General features: G+C 49.3%; 2 protein-coding genes across 9 annotated transcripts in view; one reads left to right on the top strand and one right to left on the bottom strand.

Moving 5' to 3' along the window:
• Positions 1-3,165: 3,165 nt before the first annotated feature.
• Positions 3,166-8,667, bottom strand: LDAF1 (lipid droplet assembly factor 1). Of its 2 annotated transcripts, XM_031595469.2 has the most exons (5): positions 8,512-8,667; positions 6,591-6,751; positions 5,931-6,099; positions 5,361-5,499; positions 3,166-3,987 (listed from the first exon to the last, which is right to left on the bottom strand). In XM_031595469.2, exons 2-5 carry the CDS (start codon positions 6,660-6,662, stop codon positions 3,894-3,896), a joined length of 474 nt encoding a protein of 157 aa, XP_031451329.1. In that variant the 5' UTR covers positions 6,663-6,751; positions 8,512-8,667; the 3' UTR covers positions 3,166-3,893. The 2 variants fall into 2 exon arrangements, with proteins under 2 accessions (XP_031451329.1, XP_090007674.1); XM_090151548.1 differs by lacking the exon at positions 8,512-8,667 and having other exon boundaries at positions 6,587-6,743.
• A 346-nt stretch (positions 8,668-9,013) lies between these two features.
• Positions 9,014-19,936, top strand: part of DNAH3 (dynein axonemal heavy chain 3) — a 71,702-nt gene continuing 60,779 nt past the window's right edge. For 6 of the 7 annotated variants that reach the window (XR_016471649.1, XR_016471650.1, XR_016471651.1 and 3 more), the window contains exons 1-7: positions 9,014-10,639; positions 11,119-11,211; positions 12,120-12,221; positions 14,718-14,943; positions 16,273-16,342; positions 17,834-18,020; positions 18,904-19,093. Coding sequence is in view for 1 of the 7 variants with exons in the window: in XM_031595467.2 (XP_031451327.2) it covers positions 11,194-11,211; positions 12,120-12,221; positions 14,718-14,943; positions 16,273-16,342; positions 17,834-18,020; positions 18,904-19,093 (793 nt within the window). In the remaining 6 variants the exon portion in view is untranslated. The remainder of the gene's footprint in view (positions 10,640-11,118; positions 11,212-12,119; positions 12,222-14,717; positions 14,944-16,272; positions 16,343-17,833; positions 18,021-18,903; positions 19,094-19,936) is intronic. The other variant, XR_016471652.1, reaches the window with a different exon arrangement.

Raw genomic sequence — 19,936 nt, forward strand, 5'->3', positions numbered from 1 at the left:
CACGGCCAGTGTGAGCCGGGAACTGAAACCCAGCGGCGCAGGGTGGTGGGGCTGCGAAGAGTCCCTTTGAAAGAGGTGGGCTGAGGGGAGAAGGATGCCAGCGAGACGAAGAAGGCACGTATGTGACAGGAGAAGCAATACGTGAGTGGAAATGCAGTGGTGTTCTCATCTGGAAGAGAAACTGCACCCCCTCTTCCCTCCTTCCCTGTTTAAAGAGCATTTTTAGAAGGAAGCTTGTGGCAGTGGATGCTGTTAGCTCCTCAATAGTTCTGCTAATGCATTGCACACCTCAGTGCTAAGACTGCAGGAGGTACCTGCTGTCCCTTAGGGTGCTGCTTGGATTATTATACCACCTTGCCCTCAAATAAGGCTTCAGAGAATGAGTGGGAAGCTCTTCCTCTCTCTGAGAAAATGCTCCTCAAATAGAAGCAAATGAAACTGGAGGTAGATCCAGTTTTAATCCAGGTTAAGTGTGGCTTGCGGGCAGGCCATCAGGTCAAAGTGCTCTTTCTCCTGCAAGCAAAGAAGGGAGAGCGCAAGTGCTGCCTCTGTTTGGTGCCTCATCTGAAGGTGCTGCCTTCGCTGGGCTGTGTCTCTGTGTGGCTGCTCGTGCCCTATATGCAGCAGCTGCTGCCCACCCTTCTGGAAGCTGGCAGAGGCAGAACTAACTGAATGTGCTACAGCACTTCCTGAGCCTGCTGTGTGAGCAAGGTCAGGCTGAGAGTAGTGCTTTTGTACAGTATCATTGCTTTCACTTTTGATACCAATGCTCTAATTTGAGAATAAACTCCTGCCTCTGGAAGTCACAGGTGGAGAATGTCAGCTCTAGCAATTGCCTTTCCCCACTAAACCAAATGGTGATGGTCCCAATGGCTTTGGGTTAATGAGATTCATCTTAAAACTGAGTGGTTTGTATTTGCTTTTAATCCAATGATAGACCAGATAGCAGAGCAAAAGCACTGCTCAGTGCTACAAGCCACTCCAGAATATCCTATGTTCCAGCATCTGAAGGAATGCTGTGATGCACGTCCTCCTGCCCTGCGAGCAGAGCCCAGAAGTGCTTGTATGGGCAGCTGGATAGAAAAGGTGTGCAGAGCTTTGTTGGGCAAGAAGTAGTGAAGCTTTTCTATAAGCTAAGCTTGTTTTTTAATGTCACCACAGAATTATCCATTGCTGGTTTCAGCTTCTTGTAAGGGGTGGAGCAGTACTGTGTGGGATGGGGTCAGCGGGCACCTCTGATGCTGCCACAGCTGGGGGGCAGAAGGGGAGGAATGGGGCTCAGCTCCCACTGCCACCACTTCACGATAAGCATTACTGATGAGCTGACTGTAATTCCTAAAGGAGTTCAGGGCAGGTGCTCACAGTGTTACATTCCTCAATGGATGATAATTAAGGCTGGCTTGAGCAGGGTTCCTTTTACCCTGACCTCCATCAGTGGATGGTCCCAAGGACCTGGCAGTGCCTGGGAGGTGCCCCAGCCAGGGGGCTGCAGAGATGCTTGGGTGCAGCCTGCTGTGGTGCAGGAGAGCTCACAGGAGGAGCCCGCATACAGGCACTGAGTTAGCTCCTGCTGAGGGTGTGCCTGGTAGGTATTCTGGCTTCCGACAGAAGGCAGACACAGGCGGTAATGGATTTCTGAGGCCCGCTCCACTAACTGCTCCACATAACCCACCTGTGCCTATAGGCACTCAATATTTAGGAGGAAATGGGGGAGGTCATGTATGGTCTTGTTATGAGAATTGGAGCTCAAGAGGCTCCTGGGCTGCTTGCTGTTCCTGGGGCAGGAAGGCTGACTCAGTGTTTAGCATGGCTGTGTCAGTGGTGCTGAGAAGGGCCTAAAGGGGAAGCTGTGGGTGGGGGGAACACACCATCACAAGGGCGCTGAGTTAAGGCAGATAAGCGTCGGACTCCCATAATCCTAAAAGTTACAAACTGCATCTGGCAGTGTGTGGAAACTGGCTGCTGGCAAGCTGTAGCATCGCTGCTGAGGGAGGATTATGACTGCAGCAATAATAAACTCCCAGCCAACCCAGAGCTCGTGTGGGATTTGCTGCTCCATGTGGATGTGTGTAAGTCCATGGGGTCCATCCTAGGGTGCTCAGAGCTGGCCAAAGGCAGGCCCAGATCTCTGAGTTGTCTGTCACTGGGGATCTGGAGAGGTGCCAGCTGACTGCCAGCCAGAGGAAAGCCTCAGTAGCTGCAGGCCTGTTGGACTCACCTCAGTGTTTGGAAAAAGGATGGAGAAAATTACCTCGGCAGGTTCTGAAGAACACCTGAAGGACAGTGCTGTCATTGGCTGCAGCCTACATGGGTTCTGTGGGGAGATAGTCTTTAAATGAATCTTCCTTTCATGGTAAGGTCACCTATCCTGTTGATGAAGGGAAGCCAGCTGCTGGGATCTGGGATCTCAGTAAAGCTTTCCAGCCTGTATCCTTCTGGATGAGCTGCCCAGCACACAGCCCAGAATGTAACACAAGGGGTCAGGCCCCTGGGGTTCCGGTACGTGGGGACAGCTCAGGGGGCAAGGCACTACTGTGGGTCTACAGGGCTCCATTTTAGGGCTGGTTCTGTTGAACACTTTCATCCACGTCTTTGATGGAGCACTGAGGCGCTTTCAGTGAGCCTGCTGCCAAGTGGAGAGGAGCTGTTGGCTCCATGGAGGACAGAGAGGCCTTGCAGAGCCAGGCAACCACCAACGCAGGGAGTGTGACAAGTGGTGCTGGGTTCTGCACTGGGACAGCCAGCCCTGGTGGCACAGCAGCCTGGGCCAAGGGATGCTGCAGAGCAGCCCCACTGCTGGGGGCTGGGGTTTGGCTGCTGCAGATGTTACCTTCCAGTAATGATAGCAAAGAACTCTGCATGTGTACTCAAAGGTGTCTTTGTTCCATCTTCTAGACAGAGTTCTCCACCCCTACGTTATGTGAACAGTACCACAGCCCTATCTTTTCTTACAGAGAAATTTGGGAACGCACACCTCAGTTTTGTTTTTGTCTTCCTCTTACCAGCAGGAACTTCATGGAACATCCTGTGTGGGATAAAGTTTTGAAAGATCCACAATAAATATTTTATTGAACAAGTGTGCTCCTGCGTGAAAGGAAAACCCTTAAGGAAGCTGTGAGGGAAGCTCCTTAGTTGAGAATAAATAAGAATAATGAGACAACCTGGTTAAACAAACAGCACTTTATTAAACTCATACAGTTAGATAATGCTTAGAAATATGACAGCACTTTCAAAAATGGAAAAAGTTATAAACAAAGTGAAAGGTTACAACTGAGAAGCAAAACAGGCCATTTAAGCACCCGGAGCAGGACAGAACAGAAGGGTGGACTGCATACAGCTGCTGTGAGGTGGCAGTGAGTGCAGGAAAACATCCCTTCAGCTGTACAGGTGTGTAAAAGCTTATAGCACAACTAAGGCGTGATGACACCTGCTTTCTTCTCACTACGCGCAGCATTAGTGTGGTATGCTCACAGTGTCTTAACATGGGCTGTAAGCACTTAGAAATTACTTTTTCACCCTTCAAAAGCATTTCTGATGTTCTGGGCTCTAACACTTACGTATAAAACAGCCAAACTGCTGCATACAAATTGCAAAAAATAGTACATCCAGAACTCCAGTAACAAAGGCAAACACTGCCTACCCTTTCTATCACCCGACTGCCACCAACTCTGCTGTTACTGCTGCATCCCTCTACCAAACTCTGCAGAACATTCCCTTGTTCATGCAGTGTCACAGTGTGCTGCTCGGTGGGTGCTCCACCACAGTGACAACACACGATGCTCTTTCAGCCCCCAAATGAAGTGCACTGAGGTTGGATGCTCAACAAGTAAACGAACACATTGCAAAGGACAGACCTGCACAGCGGAGTGTATGAAGGAGATGGGCAGAACCACTTATTTGTTCTTTCGTTTGTTGTCAGAGAAGTCCATGACAGACAGACTCTTTTGTGGAGAGCTTCCATTAACATCCTGCTTCCTCGCCTGGCTCCTGCACAGGAGAAAAGAACAGCTTTATGCCTGCTCTCCCCTAAGGCTGCTGTCTAACTTTCTGCCAGAGCAGCTGAGCAGCTTGAGATGTAAGCCTGAGACTTCTGAACATCCGCTGCTGCTCTGTCTGCCACAGCCCTCTGAGCAGGCACAGAGCACAAAAGGAGCGATCTGCCAGTCCTCTTCAGCATCAAACCGTGATTTGCATGCGGGCTACCAGTACATCAGTGCATTCTACAGGAGAGAGAAATCCTTCCTGGACCTGGTGGGCAAAGCGATGGGCCTGGCAGCACGCCTTGCAGGACTGCGAAGCCCTGAGGAGTGCAGATACGCTGGGCTTTGCACCACAGTCTTCTCTTCCCGAAGTATGATATTCTCACAGGAAAATCTGTGAGTCCCTGAGAACTGTGCAGAAGGGCTGCTGTGATGAAGGACCAAGCTAAGAAAGTCTCAGAGGGATCGGCTGCGCTTTCTCTCCGCGGTCCTCCCCGTGCTCACGAGTGACCATCAGCCTCCCTCGCTGCTAATCGCTGGCAGGCAGCAGGTGGCCCTCCAGCACAACCTGCCAGGGCCGCCCTGAGCCCAGCAGAGCACGGCTAAAACAAAGCTTCCCAAGCGGGCCTCCGAGCCCTGGGCTCCAGGAGCACGTGCAGACGTGCCCTGCAATCCAGCTCACGTGCAGCAGCCAGAAAAACGACTCGCTCCTACCGAAGCCACCCACGCTCCTCCCTTCATCAACTTGTGTCCTATTCCAAAGCTACATTTCTGTCCATTCCTCTACAAATGCAGGTAAGCTGAGATAGCTGGCTACTGTATTGTGCAGAAAGAACGCTGCTGCATCCTCTAGGCACGCTTGGAAGCATGCTTTGAGGATGTTTAAATCAGTATTAATTCTAAGATAGATTTTGATGTTACAGTGTTAGCATATGCACGTTTTTCAAGCTCAAAGGGAGGAGGTTTAGGCTGGACATCAGGAAGAAGTCTTTTACAGTGAAGGCGGTGAGGCCCTGGCACAGACTGCCCAGAGATGTGGTGGGTGCTTCATTGCTGGAGTCAGCCAAGGCCAGGCTGGGTGGGCTCTGAGCACCTGACGGAGCTGTGCGTGTCCCTGTTCATTGCAGGCAGGTGGATCAGATGGCCTTTAAAGGTCCCTTCCAACTCAAAGGATTCTATGATGGTAACTCTCACCAAAATCCAAACTGATGATGATGTGTTTAATGTTGAAGCACCAAAGCAGCCAAAGATGCCCCAGCACCCAAAAACCACCCATTAAACGAACCAGAAGTGGTTCACTGCTAAAATAAAGGAAGTAAGCAATGCAGCAGTGCAGGTGCAATTTGCAGTCAGGATGCAGATCAAAGCACGGGCTGTTACCTTGAGGCACACCAGTAGTTGACCAGAGCTGAAAGAACGATGTAACAAACACTCAGCACTCCAGAAACTCCCAGTGAAAGCGCGCCCAGGCCACAGAGCACACAGAGGAGGGCGATGCCCCCGATGGATATCACAACTCCTAATAAAACAAAATAGAGATTATCATTTAAACACATTTATATATAACTAAGTTAGAAAAGCAGATGTTCGACCACAACCCCAAAGTAAAAGCATTTGGGAAAATGGAATCAACAGCTGATGGGAGAACAGCCAAGAGCCTGCCGCTTGCAGGACAGCACTGGAGGGCAGAGTAACAATGTCTTCCATAAAAGACCAGAAACGAAAGCTGTGCATGGCCAAGATAACTGGTTTTGCTGCGATCAGGGGTTCAGATTAGAAAGGCAATTAGGATTTCCTCTCATACAGACTGCAGTTAATCAGATGACTGTTCTGAGGACTACACGCAGAAATCTTCAAACGCTTCAACTGGGAGGACTCCAAAAAGAAGAAAAGAGTAAGGAAAAGGTTTCGTGTCTGAAAAGGGAGTACGTAGATACAAGCATACAATACCTTCCATGACTATCACACCAACACAGGCCATTACGACTGTTGTAACAACAAAGATGAGGAAAAATGCCACAGGAATAGTAGACACTGCAATGAACATCAGGAGCGATAAGGCAACAAAAGGGTGGTCATCCAAGTACAGGCCAAGGCGGGAGTTCATAAACGCAACGACCTGTGGAGGGAAGGACAGTGCTTCAGCTTTCATCTCATCACAACTGCCAAGGTCACAGCTCTTCAGTGACAAACAGGGGAACAGCTTTTGTAAGTCTGCAGTCGTTCAGGTGGAAAACAAATTCCTCCTGTTAAAGCAGTTATACACTGTAATTTTTGTGTAGGAGAGACATTTATTTCTCCCTATGCAAATACGTATGTAGTTTATTTGTAGAGCAGCACAAGCATGTCACCAAAACGCCACTCTTCTGCCTGAAATGGCTACACTGGTAAGACAGAAATGCAGGACAGCGGTCCTTTCATCTTGACTGCTGAAGATATGGGAGGGCTGCCCTTCCCCTGCACTCCTGAGCTCAAGAAAGAGAGCCCCAAGTTTCTGAGTAAAGGAAAAAAAGCATCACTGAGATAAATGTGGGCACCGTTTCTCAAGACCTGTAAAGATCCTGGCTTCGGAAGTCACAGACAGTCCTCCCAATTCTCATGCAGACCTACGTTTGAGTTGCTGTGGATGGACTGCACGATGAAGTGCCATTGCTTCTGCAGCTCCTGCAGCTCTTTAGACATGCTGTGCCCCAAGTGCCGCCGCCAGCCCTCAGAGCCACCGACCTCCCCTGAGCCAAGGCCAGGCAGTGGCAGAGTCGTGCAGCTGTTTTCTGAAAACAAAGGAAAAGCTTTTGCCAAAACAGAGACTGTAGACTTTGTTTGTTAACGTCATTTCTAGCTTATAATGTTAGGTTTACAAAGGAAACCTAGCACACAGGCCCCAAAAGCTCTTCTGGAACTCCCAAGGGCAGAAATAAGTATCCAAGTGCCCCACCTTCTTCCTTACTGCCCTGATACCCCTAATTGAACAATGCCTGCTTGCACAAAACCAGCTAACAGTCAGCAGAACACTCTGGGTCTGACAGCAAGCAGAACATCCTTTCCCTGCTTAACAAGTCCCACACATCATTATTGTCCAGGTCAGCATGGGGGTCCTCTCCAGTACAGCACTCTAAATTGCAACTCCAAAAAAAAAAACAAACAAGAAGAGGGCAATGTGGGGTCATGAAGAGGAAGGCTGCTTACTTTGTATCTGAGGGTCTTGAGACCCCCACCCAAAACCAATGAGCACATGCAAGGAGGAGGGACTCTATGGGAATGGTTTTGGGGGGAGAACTGAATATGTTTGTACCCAGGAAACCTTTTGCATAGGTAACACCAGTGACGTGTCTCAGCTGAAGGGCTTCTGTTCAGTGGTGTGTGGTTAAGGCAGGCATCATAAATTAAGAATGCCTGCATCCTAACACCACATCGGGGCTGGTGAGGGCATTTCTGCATTGTGCCGACAGCCCCCGACCCATGAGAGCAGCTGGGGCTGTGCAGATGGAGAAGAGAAGGCTCTGAGCAGATCTGAAAGCAGCCTTCATGCCTAAATGGGAGCAACAGGAGAGAGGGAACAGACTCTTCAGCAGGGTCTCTGTGGGGACAGAGCAAGGGGAAACGGCTTCGAACTTAAACAGGGAGGTTTAGGTTGGACACCAAGAAGTCTTTTACAGTGAAGGTGGTGAGGTCCTGGCACAGACTGCCCAGAGATGTGGTGGGTGCTTCATTGCTGGAGACAGCCAAGGCCAGGTTGGATGGGCTCTGAGCACCTGATGGAGCTGTGCGTGTCCCTGTTCATTGCAGGCAGGTGGATCGGATGGCCTTTAAAGGTCCCTTCCAACTCCTGGTTCTCTGTAAGCCGGCTCTCCCTGCACAGCACACAACGCGCCCGCGCCTCCAAACGCGGACCGAGCGCAGCGCAGCCGGACAGCAGCGGCTCACAGCCGCCCCTCCGCCCCAAAACGCCATCTGTGCCGCGGCTGCCATCAGCCAAGGGACACCCAATGTCACGCTTTGCTTCTCTGAGTTCTAAATACGTAACCACGGCGTCAACGTTTTTTTTTTTTTTAATTTTATATTAATTAATTAAGGTACGATTTTATCTACGCTTCCCTTACATCCGCATCCCCTGACACGGACCGTACCGAACGCCGAACTCGGCTGCCCGGTGCGCCGCCTCCTCCCATTCCGCGCAGCGCAGCGCAACCACGGCCAAAAACCCACGGCCCAAAAACCCACGGCCCAAAAACCCACGGCCAAAAGCCCACGGCCAAAAGCCCACGGCCCAAAAACCCACGGCCCAAAAACCCACGGCCAAAAGCCCACGGCCAAAAGCCCACGGCCCAAAAACCCACGGCCCAAAAACCCACGGCGGGACCCCAGCAACCTGCCGCCTCGCTCGGGCCGCCGCCCGCCAGGCCCCGCCGTGGGGCGGCACGGGGGCAGCGGGAAGGGCGGCTCTGCGCCCCGGCCCTGGGACCGGACCCCACGACCGGACCGCACGGCCCGACCTCACCGCCCGGCCGCGGTTCCGCCGCCCCCCGCTCACCTCCCGCCGGGCCGCGGCTCGCGTAGCGCTCGCCGTTGGAGCGCGGCGCCGCCCTCCGGCTGCTGCCTCCGCCCCTCGGGCCGGGCGCTCCGCGCGTGTCTGGCGCTTCTGTCGTTTTCTGCGCCCTCCCGCTTTGCCCGGCCCCCCCTCCCGTCCCCGCCGCCTCGGAGGGCGCTTCCGGGCTTCGTGCGGCTCTGCGAGCCACGCGGCGAGTCCCGTCCCGTCGGCTCCTGCTTATTTTTATTTTTTTACGGCTGAAATTAAGGACGGAAAACGCCCGGGCCGCAGCCGCGCGGCTCCTCCCGCAGGGGCAGCGCCGGGACCGCCCAGACGCGGCTCCGAGCCCGGGCCCAGCCCGCGGGGGGCGGCGGTTCCGCGGTGCGGGCGGCTGCTCAGCGTGCTGGGACGCAGCCGGCACGGCGGGGAGTGCTGCCCGGCACCGCGTGCTGTCCTGAGCCGCCACGGCCGGGCCTGCAGCCGGTATCGGTGCCGGTATCGGTGCCGGTATCGGTGCCGGTATCCGTGCCGGTATCGGTGCCGGTATCCGTGCCGGTATCGGTGCCGATGCCGGTGTTGTTGCCGGGCTCGGAGCCGCGCCACCCTGCGCTGTGCCAGCCAGAGGTCGGCAAAATGTGCCTTGGCGTTTCTGCTTCCGTGACTGATTTTGCTTGGTGCCACCGTGGGAACGTTGGAAAGCCGAGTACGAAATGTGTCAGCGTTATTTTGTAATGGCAGCAAAGCGCACTGCGCATTTAATTTTCACACAGGGTTTTCGAAGCACTTTGTTTCCTTTTAGCACGCCAGGCTGCCCGCAGGCAGTGTGTGAGCGGTGCTGAGTTCACTGAGCTCTGCAGATACAAAGCAGTAAAGCAGAGATTTATGTTACTGTGAGCTCATCTGTGCGCTGCTGGTACAACACCAGGCCTCCATCGACAGTAGGCAACTTCAAGCCTAAAGAGGTTGGACACCAGGAAGAAGTCTTTTACAGTGAAGGTGGTGAGGCCCTGGCACAGACTGCCCAGAGATGTGGTGGGTGCTTCATTGCTGGAGTCAGCCAAGGCCAGGCTGGGTGGGCTCTGAGCACCTGATGGAGCTGTGCGTGTCCCTGTTCATTGCAGGCAGGTGGATCGGATGGCCTTTAAAGGTCCCTTCCAACTCGAAGGATTCTGTGATTCTGAATTTGTATGTATGTATATGTTAAGTGAACATAGCTAGCTGTAACATTGTAACATGGCAGCATGTCATCCAGTGATAATGCTGCCATGGGCTTTAATGGCTCATGGGGACACTGGAGTTGTGCACAAAGGAACAACCATCACCATAACTGTTGCTTAATTGAGCTTGTCTTCTTGCCAGCATTACCTTGAATTCGCAGAACAGCACCATGGAATTTGTACAGCTGTGACCCAGAGCAGTTGCACTGCCTCCTTCTCCAGCATTAGCAGTGCTGGTTCTGTGCCCTCCCTGCTGGCTTGTGCTCATGGAGCAGCTCATGGGGGGAGCTTCCATGTGTGGCCACAAAGCACTGTCTCCCACCTTGAGCAAACATCACATCCAAGGAAAGCAGTGCCGCTGTATGAAGGGCGCCTGCTGTTCTCGTGGTTTACAGGAAATGGGATGAATGGCACCTGAAAGTGTTGGTGAGGAGTTGTGGTCAGGATGGAAGGGTTGCTCGGTCGGGCAGAACGTGTGCGATGCCTCACCAAGGGCTGGCGAAAGGAAACCGCTCTGCATTTCATGCTGGGCTGCAACAGCTCTGTCTGCTGAAACTGGAAGGATGCTTTTTCTTGGGACGTGCTGACGGTTGTGGATGGAAGACAAATCCACACAGACTGGTGTGGGAATGCAAGTGTCTCGTTGGCTTTGAATCTCTGGGGAGTTTGGCTCTGAATGATTAAAAATTAGATAGTTTTCATACAATTGCTGGAGTACCTGGGATGCACTGGGGCTTTTTGTAGCTTTCAGAGGCGAGGCAGACCCGTGCATTTGCTCATTGATTCCAGAACTGAGTCTCCATAGCTACAGCTTGGCACAACACAGCAGGGCTGGCTGTGCAGCTCTGCAGAGAAGGGAGGAGGAGGACAGCCCGGCTCCCGGCACCGGCTGTGCTGGGGCTGCAGCGGTGAAGGTGAGCACTGGAAAGCAGAGTGCCAGAAATCCCTGAGCTGGAATGGGTCTGCTGAGCACAGGGCAGGCGACGAGGGGCTCACGCGCTCAGTGGAGGCATGAGGCCTGCTGCCATACACCTTTCTCTTTTACCCTTTGCTTTGACACGTGTTTGCTTCTCGTGGTATTTAATGTGTGGAAACGTCTGCTGTTAACCACCGTTAGGGGCCTGGAGGCACTGGTGGCAAAGATGGAGCGGCGGGGAGGAGCCTGGGTTTGGGGGAGGTGGGGGCGGGGGTTGGTGTGAAAATCTGGCCTGACAGATGGCTGGAGAGAGTTAGAAAGCTTGAGGTGAAAAGTGCTTGGGGAGGACAAGAAGGAAAAGGCAGCGCGTGGTCTGGGAGGAGAGGGGTGTGGAGCGCGTTGTTGGGCGAGGAGGCTGATTGCTTTGGCGTCCTTTGTTCCCAAAGGGTCCTCTCGTTTTTGTTTGTTTGTTTTCAGTGCATGTGCTGATCTGAGCAGGAGGAGGACCAAAAAATTCTCAGGAACCAAAGTAGAGATGAAAGACGAAGCAGCATGAAGCCAGCACAGAGGGTGAGTTCTTTCTGCAGGGGCTACGGACACTCGTGTGGTTTTCAGATTGGCTGTTACGTGTGGCTGATGGCACGTCACTGAGAAGGACTCCGTTTGAAGGCACTTGTTCCGTGTTCTTTGGACAGTAACCTCTCTAATATATGTAATATAATAAAAGTAACCCAAGGGCTGTGTTAGGATGAACAGTGGTTTTCTTATGAGCCCTTGCATCTTCATGAATGAACAGCTCTCCCAGCAGACTGCTCGGCTCATTCTCACCCAAAGGCCCAATACTTTTGCCAGTAATCAAGAAAAAGCCATGCTGCCTTTAGGGAGAGGCACCTGGCAGTGGTAACATCTTGATTCTGGGTGTCTGCGTGGGGGCACACTGTGGGCAGTAGGGGGTTGGGCAGATCAGTCCTTTCGCAAAATGATGTGGAGGAGGGCACAGTTTTGTCTGCTTGAATGCCAGGTTTGGGCAGCCGGGATTCCCAGGCCTGTACGAAAACTGCCCCTTGTTCTATCATGTCTTTGAAGTTATGTGTAAATAATGTGTAATCCTTTTGTACATAATTGTGCAGGGTGATGACTGGGTGTTTTATGGCAATTTAATGCACTGGTGTTCTGATGCCACATGCTTTCACCTTCTTTTTCTGGTAATCTCACTGTGTATTTGGGAATTTGTTTCTTGTGGATCTCCTGAGCAAATACAGTTTGGGAAGATCAGAAGGACTGGGGGTGTCTGCTTATACAAAGGAAAAATGCTGTTCAGAAATACCTGGCAACAACGTGGGGCTGAATAACGTTGAGGAAATCTTGTTAGAGAACATTGTGTGTGCCTGGAAGGCAATGTGTCATTTTGAATAACTCGTTCTCAAAGCAGCGTAATTCCTGAGTACTGTCAGAAGGTCTCTGTCATTTCTCTGCAGCCGCAGAAGGACTCCGTGTCCGACAGGAGCCGCGTGGGGCGCTCACCACAGCTGCCCCCCATCCCCGCTTCTGCTGCAGCTGCGCCTTCGGAGTGGCACGAGGTGTGTTCTTCTGTCGGGGGTGCTAAAATGATTTGGGGCTCTGTGTGTCGCCAGGCTGTGGGCACATCGTGAGTTAAGGGCAGGGAGAAGTAAATAAATTGCTAATTTTAAGTACTGAGCGGATGGTTGGGTGTTTTATTAGCGCTGCTCTTGTTTAGAGGACGTTGTTACACCTTCTATTATTTGGTTATTAAGCCAGTTAAAATCGGTTCTTTACATGTATGGTTCATTATTATTCGTGGCAGAATTTTTGGATTAAAACTGTTTTCCTTCCAGACAGATTGTGATTTGTTTACGTTATTTGGCTACATCAGTACTTCATAGCAGTGCACAAAAAACCTGAATCCAAATGAGGGAACAGAAACAGCTGAGAGCTTGGCAGGTGCAGCGTTGGTCTGAATAGGCTGGTACAAATAAATCCTGTGTGCCACATTTAGTGGGAGGAGAAGAGAGGGTGGGCATCTCCTGCCACGAGCAGCCCTGCAGTTCCTCATCTGCCTCATTTGTGTCCAATGGTGTCCCTTAACAGTGAGATATTGTTTGTGAAGAAATTGGAGTAATTTCTGCTGTAAAATTTGTCATTTTGCACTTCAGTTGAAACTTGAGAATTTTAACTGCAAAATATATTCTAATTTTTTTACAAAAGGTAAAATAATTGAATGAAATGTTGCATAACCTTTTTTTATTGCCACCCAGAAATCAATTAGACATATAGGGACGTGTCGAGGTTTATACAAGACGCAGAAGCTGGTTTGGCCACTGACATTTGTGTCCCATAAGCAATACACTTTCGCCAGGTGACTTTTTCTCCTCTCCAGAGGGCAGATTTTCTCCTGGTGGATGCTTTGTCCAAGCAGTTGCCTTCAGGATCACCATGGCAGAATTTTGCATCCAGCAGTTCTGTGTAGTGGGGAAGAAAGAACACAGTTTGAAAGCAGACCTCACTGGGAGAGGAGCTGAGAATTCAGAAATCATCTTGAATTCAGTTCCTAAAGATAGCTGGGGACTTTCCTGGAACATCTCCACATCTGTGAATTAGTTTTAATTTTTGTATCAAATCATCCCTCCAAATTGTACTTCAGGGACCTATTCACATGTCTTATGTGTGCAGTGGAAGAAATGGAGCTGGACAGATCGTGTGAGTTCACAAAAGCTGATGTAAGGAATGTGGTTGCAGTGGTGTGACTGCCTCTGTCTCTGCTGGCAGGGTCAGTGTCCTCAGTGAGAACCAAAGCGCGAGGCAGGAGTGATAGTCTTGCATTATCAGATATTCCAGATTGACAAACGGCCTTAGCTGTTGTCATTAAACCTCATCATAGACTGGAAAATATTGATCTATTTGCAAGCTGCATCTGTAGGTGAAGTGGAAACCAGCTGTTTTATGCTGGTCCTCTCAGAGGGCACAAAATGCTAAAATAAGCTAAATTGCAGCTTTTAAACACAAGGCAAGAGAAACAAAGGAACCAAAGGAGAGATGTCATCAGTGTATTTAGAAGGTTTTTTGAGAAACGTGAAACTGATTATGGAAATGCTGTGTTGTGAAGAGATAAAAATGGGCTGTAGAGGGATGGCTGTGTGTTCCAACTAAGTAAGAAAGCATTAAAGCAAATGTAATATGGAAACAGAAGCTAAAAATGAGGTTAGAAGAATGAGTTTAGGAACCATGATGTGGACTGTGTAGATTGCTCTGGAAAAAATGCTTCCTTTATTTCCATGGAAGAGACAATAGATAGGAGAACAATTACACCATCTGATAGAGCGAATTCTCAGCTGCAAGACACTGCTCTTCAGCACAGTCACCACCAATACCGTGCATTTTCACCAGCAGTGAGCAAGAGCTGCATGCTGCAGTCATACAGATCTTCACTGACAGAGGTGTGCATTCACCGTTCTGTCTTATGTACCCTCTGAGTGTGTATCTTCACTACAAAAACATAATTTCAGTCCCACATCCCTTATGCCTCTGACTCTCGTTCAAATTCTAACCTAAACAATGATGAAGAGCCAATCCACTGATAGCAATTAACTTGTGAGGGAACGTGGAGTGAGCAGATGGAAGAAATCTACTACAAATGCTGTATTGATGTGGGGGAGAAAGATGAGAATAGAATTTGTTGATTTGTGTTATTATTCCGCTATTGCAAGCACTGAGTGTAGACAGGTAGTTAACAAAGGCTGGAGAAATGGAAATTTCCTCAGTGTAAGCAAATGTAAGGAGGAGGAGATGTGGGGGAGGAGAGGGTGCTAGCTAGATCCTGATGCTTTTGTTTGTTTGTTTTTTGGGGGGCAGGGCATGATTGCTCCCACTAAAGAGTTGTGTGAAATTACTTCTTTCTGTGTATGGGATCTAAAATAAATTAGTCTTCAGATTTCTCTGAGTCAGACTTGTGTATTTCCTGCAGTGCTAATTGGTCTGTTACCCTGTTCTAGCACTGAGAAGGAGTAAAATCACTGTGCTGTGTGTAACTATGGCTTTTCTTACCCCTCCCATTTCAGCTTGTCCTTAAGAGCAGATGCTATCCTCGTTTGATGCAAGAAGCATCATGGACTTTGGCAGCTCCATTCAAAGAACAGCGTTACCACCGAAGCCCCAGTGACTCCATAGCTAATAACTACACTCCTACTGCACGGGACTTGAAGCTGAAAAGTCTCCATGTGTTGAAGTCCTCTTCGATGGCGAGGACATCGCCGGGCCCAGCAGGGCAGGAGGCAGTCGCACCGTGTATCCGTTTTTCAAGCTGTTCATAGGCTTCGCCTTGTTTCTCGTGTTTGTTGTCTGTCCTCGCATTGTCTGGCAAAGTGACCCCTGATAAGTGCTTACAAGTGTGTTACCTTCAGGTCAGGAGAGACGAGTTTCCAAAAGCACGCATAAATTCAGTAAAGGTAAGTCCGGTTTGTGGTCAGTTTGTGAGGTCCGTCCTTCCAAACAGACACGTGCAGTTATTTGGAGGAAATGGTGTGCAGCGCAGAAAGTGAAGGTGATACAACTCAGCTCTGATTTTTGTCAGAAGTAAAAGTGGGTGCCAGCAGCACAGCACAGAAACAGGCTCAGTGTGTACAGACGTGCACTTCTGCTGTGCTCATGTTCACGGGGAATGGGCATCACTCATCCTCTGAGCATCTGCTCCCAGCAACCTTGCTTCATTCACTTCTCACGTCTGAACCTTGCAGCTGTGTGTTAGCAACCTGTGCACACATACAAATCCTGCAGTATGAAATCATTCATGCTGCTGATTCAAAAAATATTGTGATGTAATGCAAATAAGGATATTAAGAATTGCTTCCATTGTTTAAGTTTACCTATATATGTATCTATACAGAGATATACATAAAGTATTCAGTGCAAACATTGCTCAGACGTTATCTCACTCATTGCAAGTAACAAATTAACTCAACTACTTAGTCTGTTAATTGAAGAACTAAGAGCTCAGGTTTCGTTCATTATTATGCAGTGAGATGCCCCCCGTCTGAGCAGTGACACCTCCATAAAGCCCTGTTTCCTACACAACCTTTGTAACGCGCTGTCCTGCGTGGTGCTTTGCTTCTCCAAAGTTGTAAGAACTGTTTATTTTCCCTGGGGTAGATGGTGTGTAATAGATTCAATATCCACTTATTTCCCTGTGCATCGTGTGAGAAGTGATTATTTTGTTTCATTAGGCGTCTTTACAGTTTCTTAATTATACACCTAGTTCTTCTACTCTGTGCTTCTGTGGTACAGGAGTGGGGCAGGGTTACAGTACTGGAGAGAATTTGTGATTTGTGATTTATGGTTTAAAGTCCCGTCTGTCTGTACACCTGTAAGAATTTGTACTTCTCCCATTCTCTTACATTCAGTGTATTTGGTGGAACAATATGTCTTATTGAACTGCTTTAAAATTCAAAAGAGTGCAGCAGGGCAGAAAAGATGGTCTGTGCAGAGGGTTGGGACGGCACTGACGTTGCAGGGCTGAGCCCCGCAGCTCAGCGAGGTTCTGTGCCACGTGTTAGCTCTGATTTGCGTCAGTGTTTGAAAAAGATGTACGTATGTCATTTTCTTAACTGCTGCTTAAAGCTCTAAAAGAAGTGGCACCTTCCAGGAAGAGGCTCGAAACTGCTCCAAGAAGTCCATGTGGTTCTGATAGGTAATGTTCTGCAGTGGTGTAACGGCACACAGAATCACAGCTATTCTTCTTATTTGGGTTGTTTTGATTTTCTTTTGACTCGGAGGATGTGATGTGCTCCCGAGCGTGAGATGTTAAGTCTCTACAAAAAGGTATGTGCATCAGTACTGACATTCTACCGTGTTCTAAGCCAGCACCATTCACTTCTTAGTGGCAGAGTACATTCAAGTCACAGGCGTGCTGACAGTGCCCTCCTTTCACAGTTATTGACTTGAGAACCCCAAATTTAGGTGGTGGAGATACAGAGATGTGTGCTGTGCTGTGAGCCTTTAAATGCTCTGTAGTGCTCCTGGATTTGTGTCAAATTGAGCATTCATCTCTAATGAGTATTTCTTTTTACCTTTTTGTTGTTGTTGTTGTTTGTGTTCCTCTGAAAAACAAGGGGAGAAATAGTCCTGTCTGGCATTGCTGTGGCCGCGTTAAGGTAATGTGGGGATCTGTGCCATGAAAATGGCCATAAAAATGGCAAAGTGCGGATTTAAATTCTGTTCAACTAAGAGCTTGGTAACGTGCAGGAAGTCAGGTCTGCAGCAGCAGGCTGAGTGCTGCTCATCCTGGGCAGTGCAGGCAGAACCCAATGGAGAGCATGGTGTCATCCTGGCAGTGAGGGCTGCAGTGCAGCACACAGGGCTGCTCCGAAAGTAGTGCCTCCTATTTCATGACACTGCTCTGCCCTGTCAGAGGCAGATGTTGGTGGGATGGCAGCAGGGGTTGAACCTTCCCATCAATACTCTGTTACATTTTATTGTCTTAATGGCACCCACTGACATTCATCAATGCCTGTGAATGTTTATGGAGGCTCAGCAGTGGCTGTTGGCACAGTGAGGGGTCGGTGCTACATTTCAGCAGTGGTGGCAGCAGCTGTGGTTCACCCCTGCTCCTGCAGGTCTGTAGGAGCGTGACATGAAGCTCTTGTGGTGAAGATGCAGAGCTGGTGGTGGTGGCTGCATTGAAAAACAGTGTTTTGTGGCTGTGAATTTGCTCTACCAAATGGTGTTATTGTGCTCTTTGTACCTCTTCTCATTTCCATGGAAATAAAGAGAGGCACCCACCTATATTTGCGAATGAGACAATTTGAACTTTGGCTGAGATTGTTAAGATTTTGGAAAGAGAACCACCTGACAATAGGTGAGAGCTCGGGCATAATAGCTCTTACTGTGAGGAGATCTGCCTCTGGTAGAATTGCTTGCAAGATGTTGCCCATCTCAGCAGCACTGCATAGCTGGGAAGTTTACGTGATGTTAAAGTGGCAGCTGGTTTTCTCTGTTAAAGTAAATTGCTATTTTCAACAGTTTTGCGGAGTTTCTCTTATGAATAATCAAAGTACTTTATCATGGGCCGTATTTGTGCTTAGAGCAGTGGGGCATAGTCTGTCCACGTTGATTCACAGTCCACAGATAACACAGTATCCACTGAGGCTTCCTTGTTCACCAGAGCTGTGTTTTGTTTCAGAAGTACCCCGCTGTCACACAGCTTGGATGTCGTTTCCCTGCGTGCAGCTGCTCGTAGGCCAGAATTGGATGCTACACATTGCACAGAAGATCAGCCACTGACTCCAGAAGAGCAGTTTGTTGTCATGCACTCACAGGAGGAGGAGATGAATAGGCGAGAAAAGTCACCTTCAGGAAATGATATGGAGGTATTTACTGTTCATTTCCATTCAGAAAGCAGTAGCAGCAGTGCATCGTCAGCATTACATCTGTAAACTCTTTGCTTAAATGGAGCTGAGAAGAGGACACAGTGCCTGAGGCTTAGGAGATGCAAATAACAACATTTAGCAAACTGCTGTTAAATTTTGCTTCCCTTCGTACTTGTTTCTCAGCTTGCTTTCTATATAATGATGTTGCAAATAAAACTGTCTTCCCAAATTCATAACCTTGCACATTGGTGGCTTCTACTTCAGAGGTCAGTAGTTCAGTGTGCTGCGCTCAATTAATACATGCTTACATCAAAAGAGATGTAAGTGTGATCAAAATGTCAGACATTTAAAGAGAATTGGGAGATAGGCACAGCTACAGCTCATGATATTCAGTTACCTTTTGATTGCAGAAAAGGTTTTCAGGTAATAGAAAAGCCCAAATGATTTCAAAGTAATCATAGTAATCATAGCAGTGAGGGGAGAGCTCCCTGTAGCCTTCCAGTATTTGAAGGGAGCGTATAAAAAGGGGGGGTACGACCGTTAACATGGGTGGGTGGTGATAGGATGAGGGGAAACGGTTTAAACTGAGACAGAGGAGGTTTAGGTTGGATATTAGGAGGAAGTTTTTCAGCCAGAGGGTGGTGAGGCACTGGAACAGGTTGCCCAAGGAGGCTGTGGATGCCCCATCCCTGCAGGCATTCAAGGCCAGGCTGGATGTGGCTCTGGGCAGCCTGGGCTGCTGGTTGGTGACTGCACATAGCAGGGGGTTGGGACTGGATGAGCATTGTGCTCCTTTGCAACCCAGGCCATTCTGTGATTCTGTGGTAATCCATTGTCTGCCGGACACCCACGCCGGTGTAACGTTTTACCTGTTGCCTTGCAGCGGTATTGGCACTACGTGCACAGCGCAGTGCAGGAGGACGTGTTGGCCCCTCAGGATGAGGAAGTGATGAATGTAATTTTAAAGCAAATTCCAACTCGTATTCTTGCTAACCCTTATCTGGAGAATTCGCTTGTGAGTTTAAAAGAAGAGATTAAGGAAGACTATTGTATCAGCCTCATGAAAGCCATTGGTAAGACCTGTAATCTCATAGTGATTTAGCGTATGTAAGTTGTTGCACTTGGAAAGCAAATCTGCTTTCTGTTCTTAGCACTGGTGGAGGGTTCTGTCAGGGTCAGCAGAACTGCAGTAGGTGGATGGCAGAATGTCAGCATTCTTCCTACAATTTCATATTGAACAAACACCTGTGTGTTCAACCTCTGCCAAGGAGGTGGTTTCGTAAATCAGACTGTAGGCACTCTTGTTGTGCACATTTATCCATTTGCTTTCCATACCACATGCCAGCAGTGTTGGAGCTTATTAGGGACCTTGATACAAACACAATATAGCAGCAATGACTCCGGAGATATTCAGTGTGCTTTTGGGAAGTGCATGTAGAGGGGCGGGAGGGGCAGAGCTGTTCATTCCCAGTGCAGGGCAGCTGCAAAAGGAGGTGATGCCAATGCAGAAAATGGGAAATCTGTGCCTGTCCTCCTTCACGGGGCACAAGCTAAGGGAAGGCAGACTTGGGTGGATCAGTGGTCACACAGTGCTCACCAGTGTGAGTGGAACAAAGAGAACAAGTCCCTGATGGATGTCTTGGTGATAAAGGGTTGCTTCCCAATCTATCTTGTGTAGTGTGAGTCATGCCTATAACAAGGGTTTATTTTCTATAAAATGGCAGTAAGTAAGAATCAGTTTTAGTTTTTAGGAAATCAGCGATCTGTTTTAGGAATGAGATGTGTTTTCTCAGAACTTGTGCCTGGGAACTGAGCAGTGCCTGCTCCCTCAGCTGACAGCAGCCCTTGGCGTGCAGCACTGTGTGCAGCTGCAGTTGCTTTCTGACGTCTGCAGAAGCCATGTTGTAAGGCATGGC

The sequence above is a fragment of the Phasianus colchicus genome, chromosome 16 (assembly GCF_987193195.1).
Source record: "Phasianus colchicus chromosome 16, bPhaCol1.hap1.1, whole genome shotgun sequence".
Taxonomy (NCBI): domain Eukaryota; kingdom Metazoa; phylum Chordata; class Aves; order Galliformes; family Phasianidae; genus Phasianus; species Phasianus colchicus.

Excerpts from the sequence above, each read along its gene's own strand:
- LDAF1 (XM_031595469.2), bottom strand. The coding sequence starts at position 6,662 with ATGTCTAAAGAGCTGCAGGAGCTGCAGAAGCAATGGCACTTCATCGTG. Across the intron at positions 6,100-6,590 it reads CCATCCACAGCAACTCAAAC|GTCGTTGCGTTTATGAACTC; the intron begins GTAGGTCTGCAT and ends TTCCCTCCACAG. Across the intron at positions 5,500-5,930 it reads TGGTGTGATAGTCATGGAAG|GAGTTGTGATATCCATCGGG; the intron begins GTATTGTATGCT and ends TTGTTTTATTAG.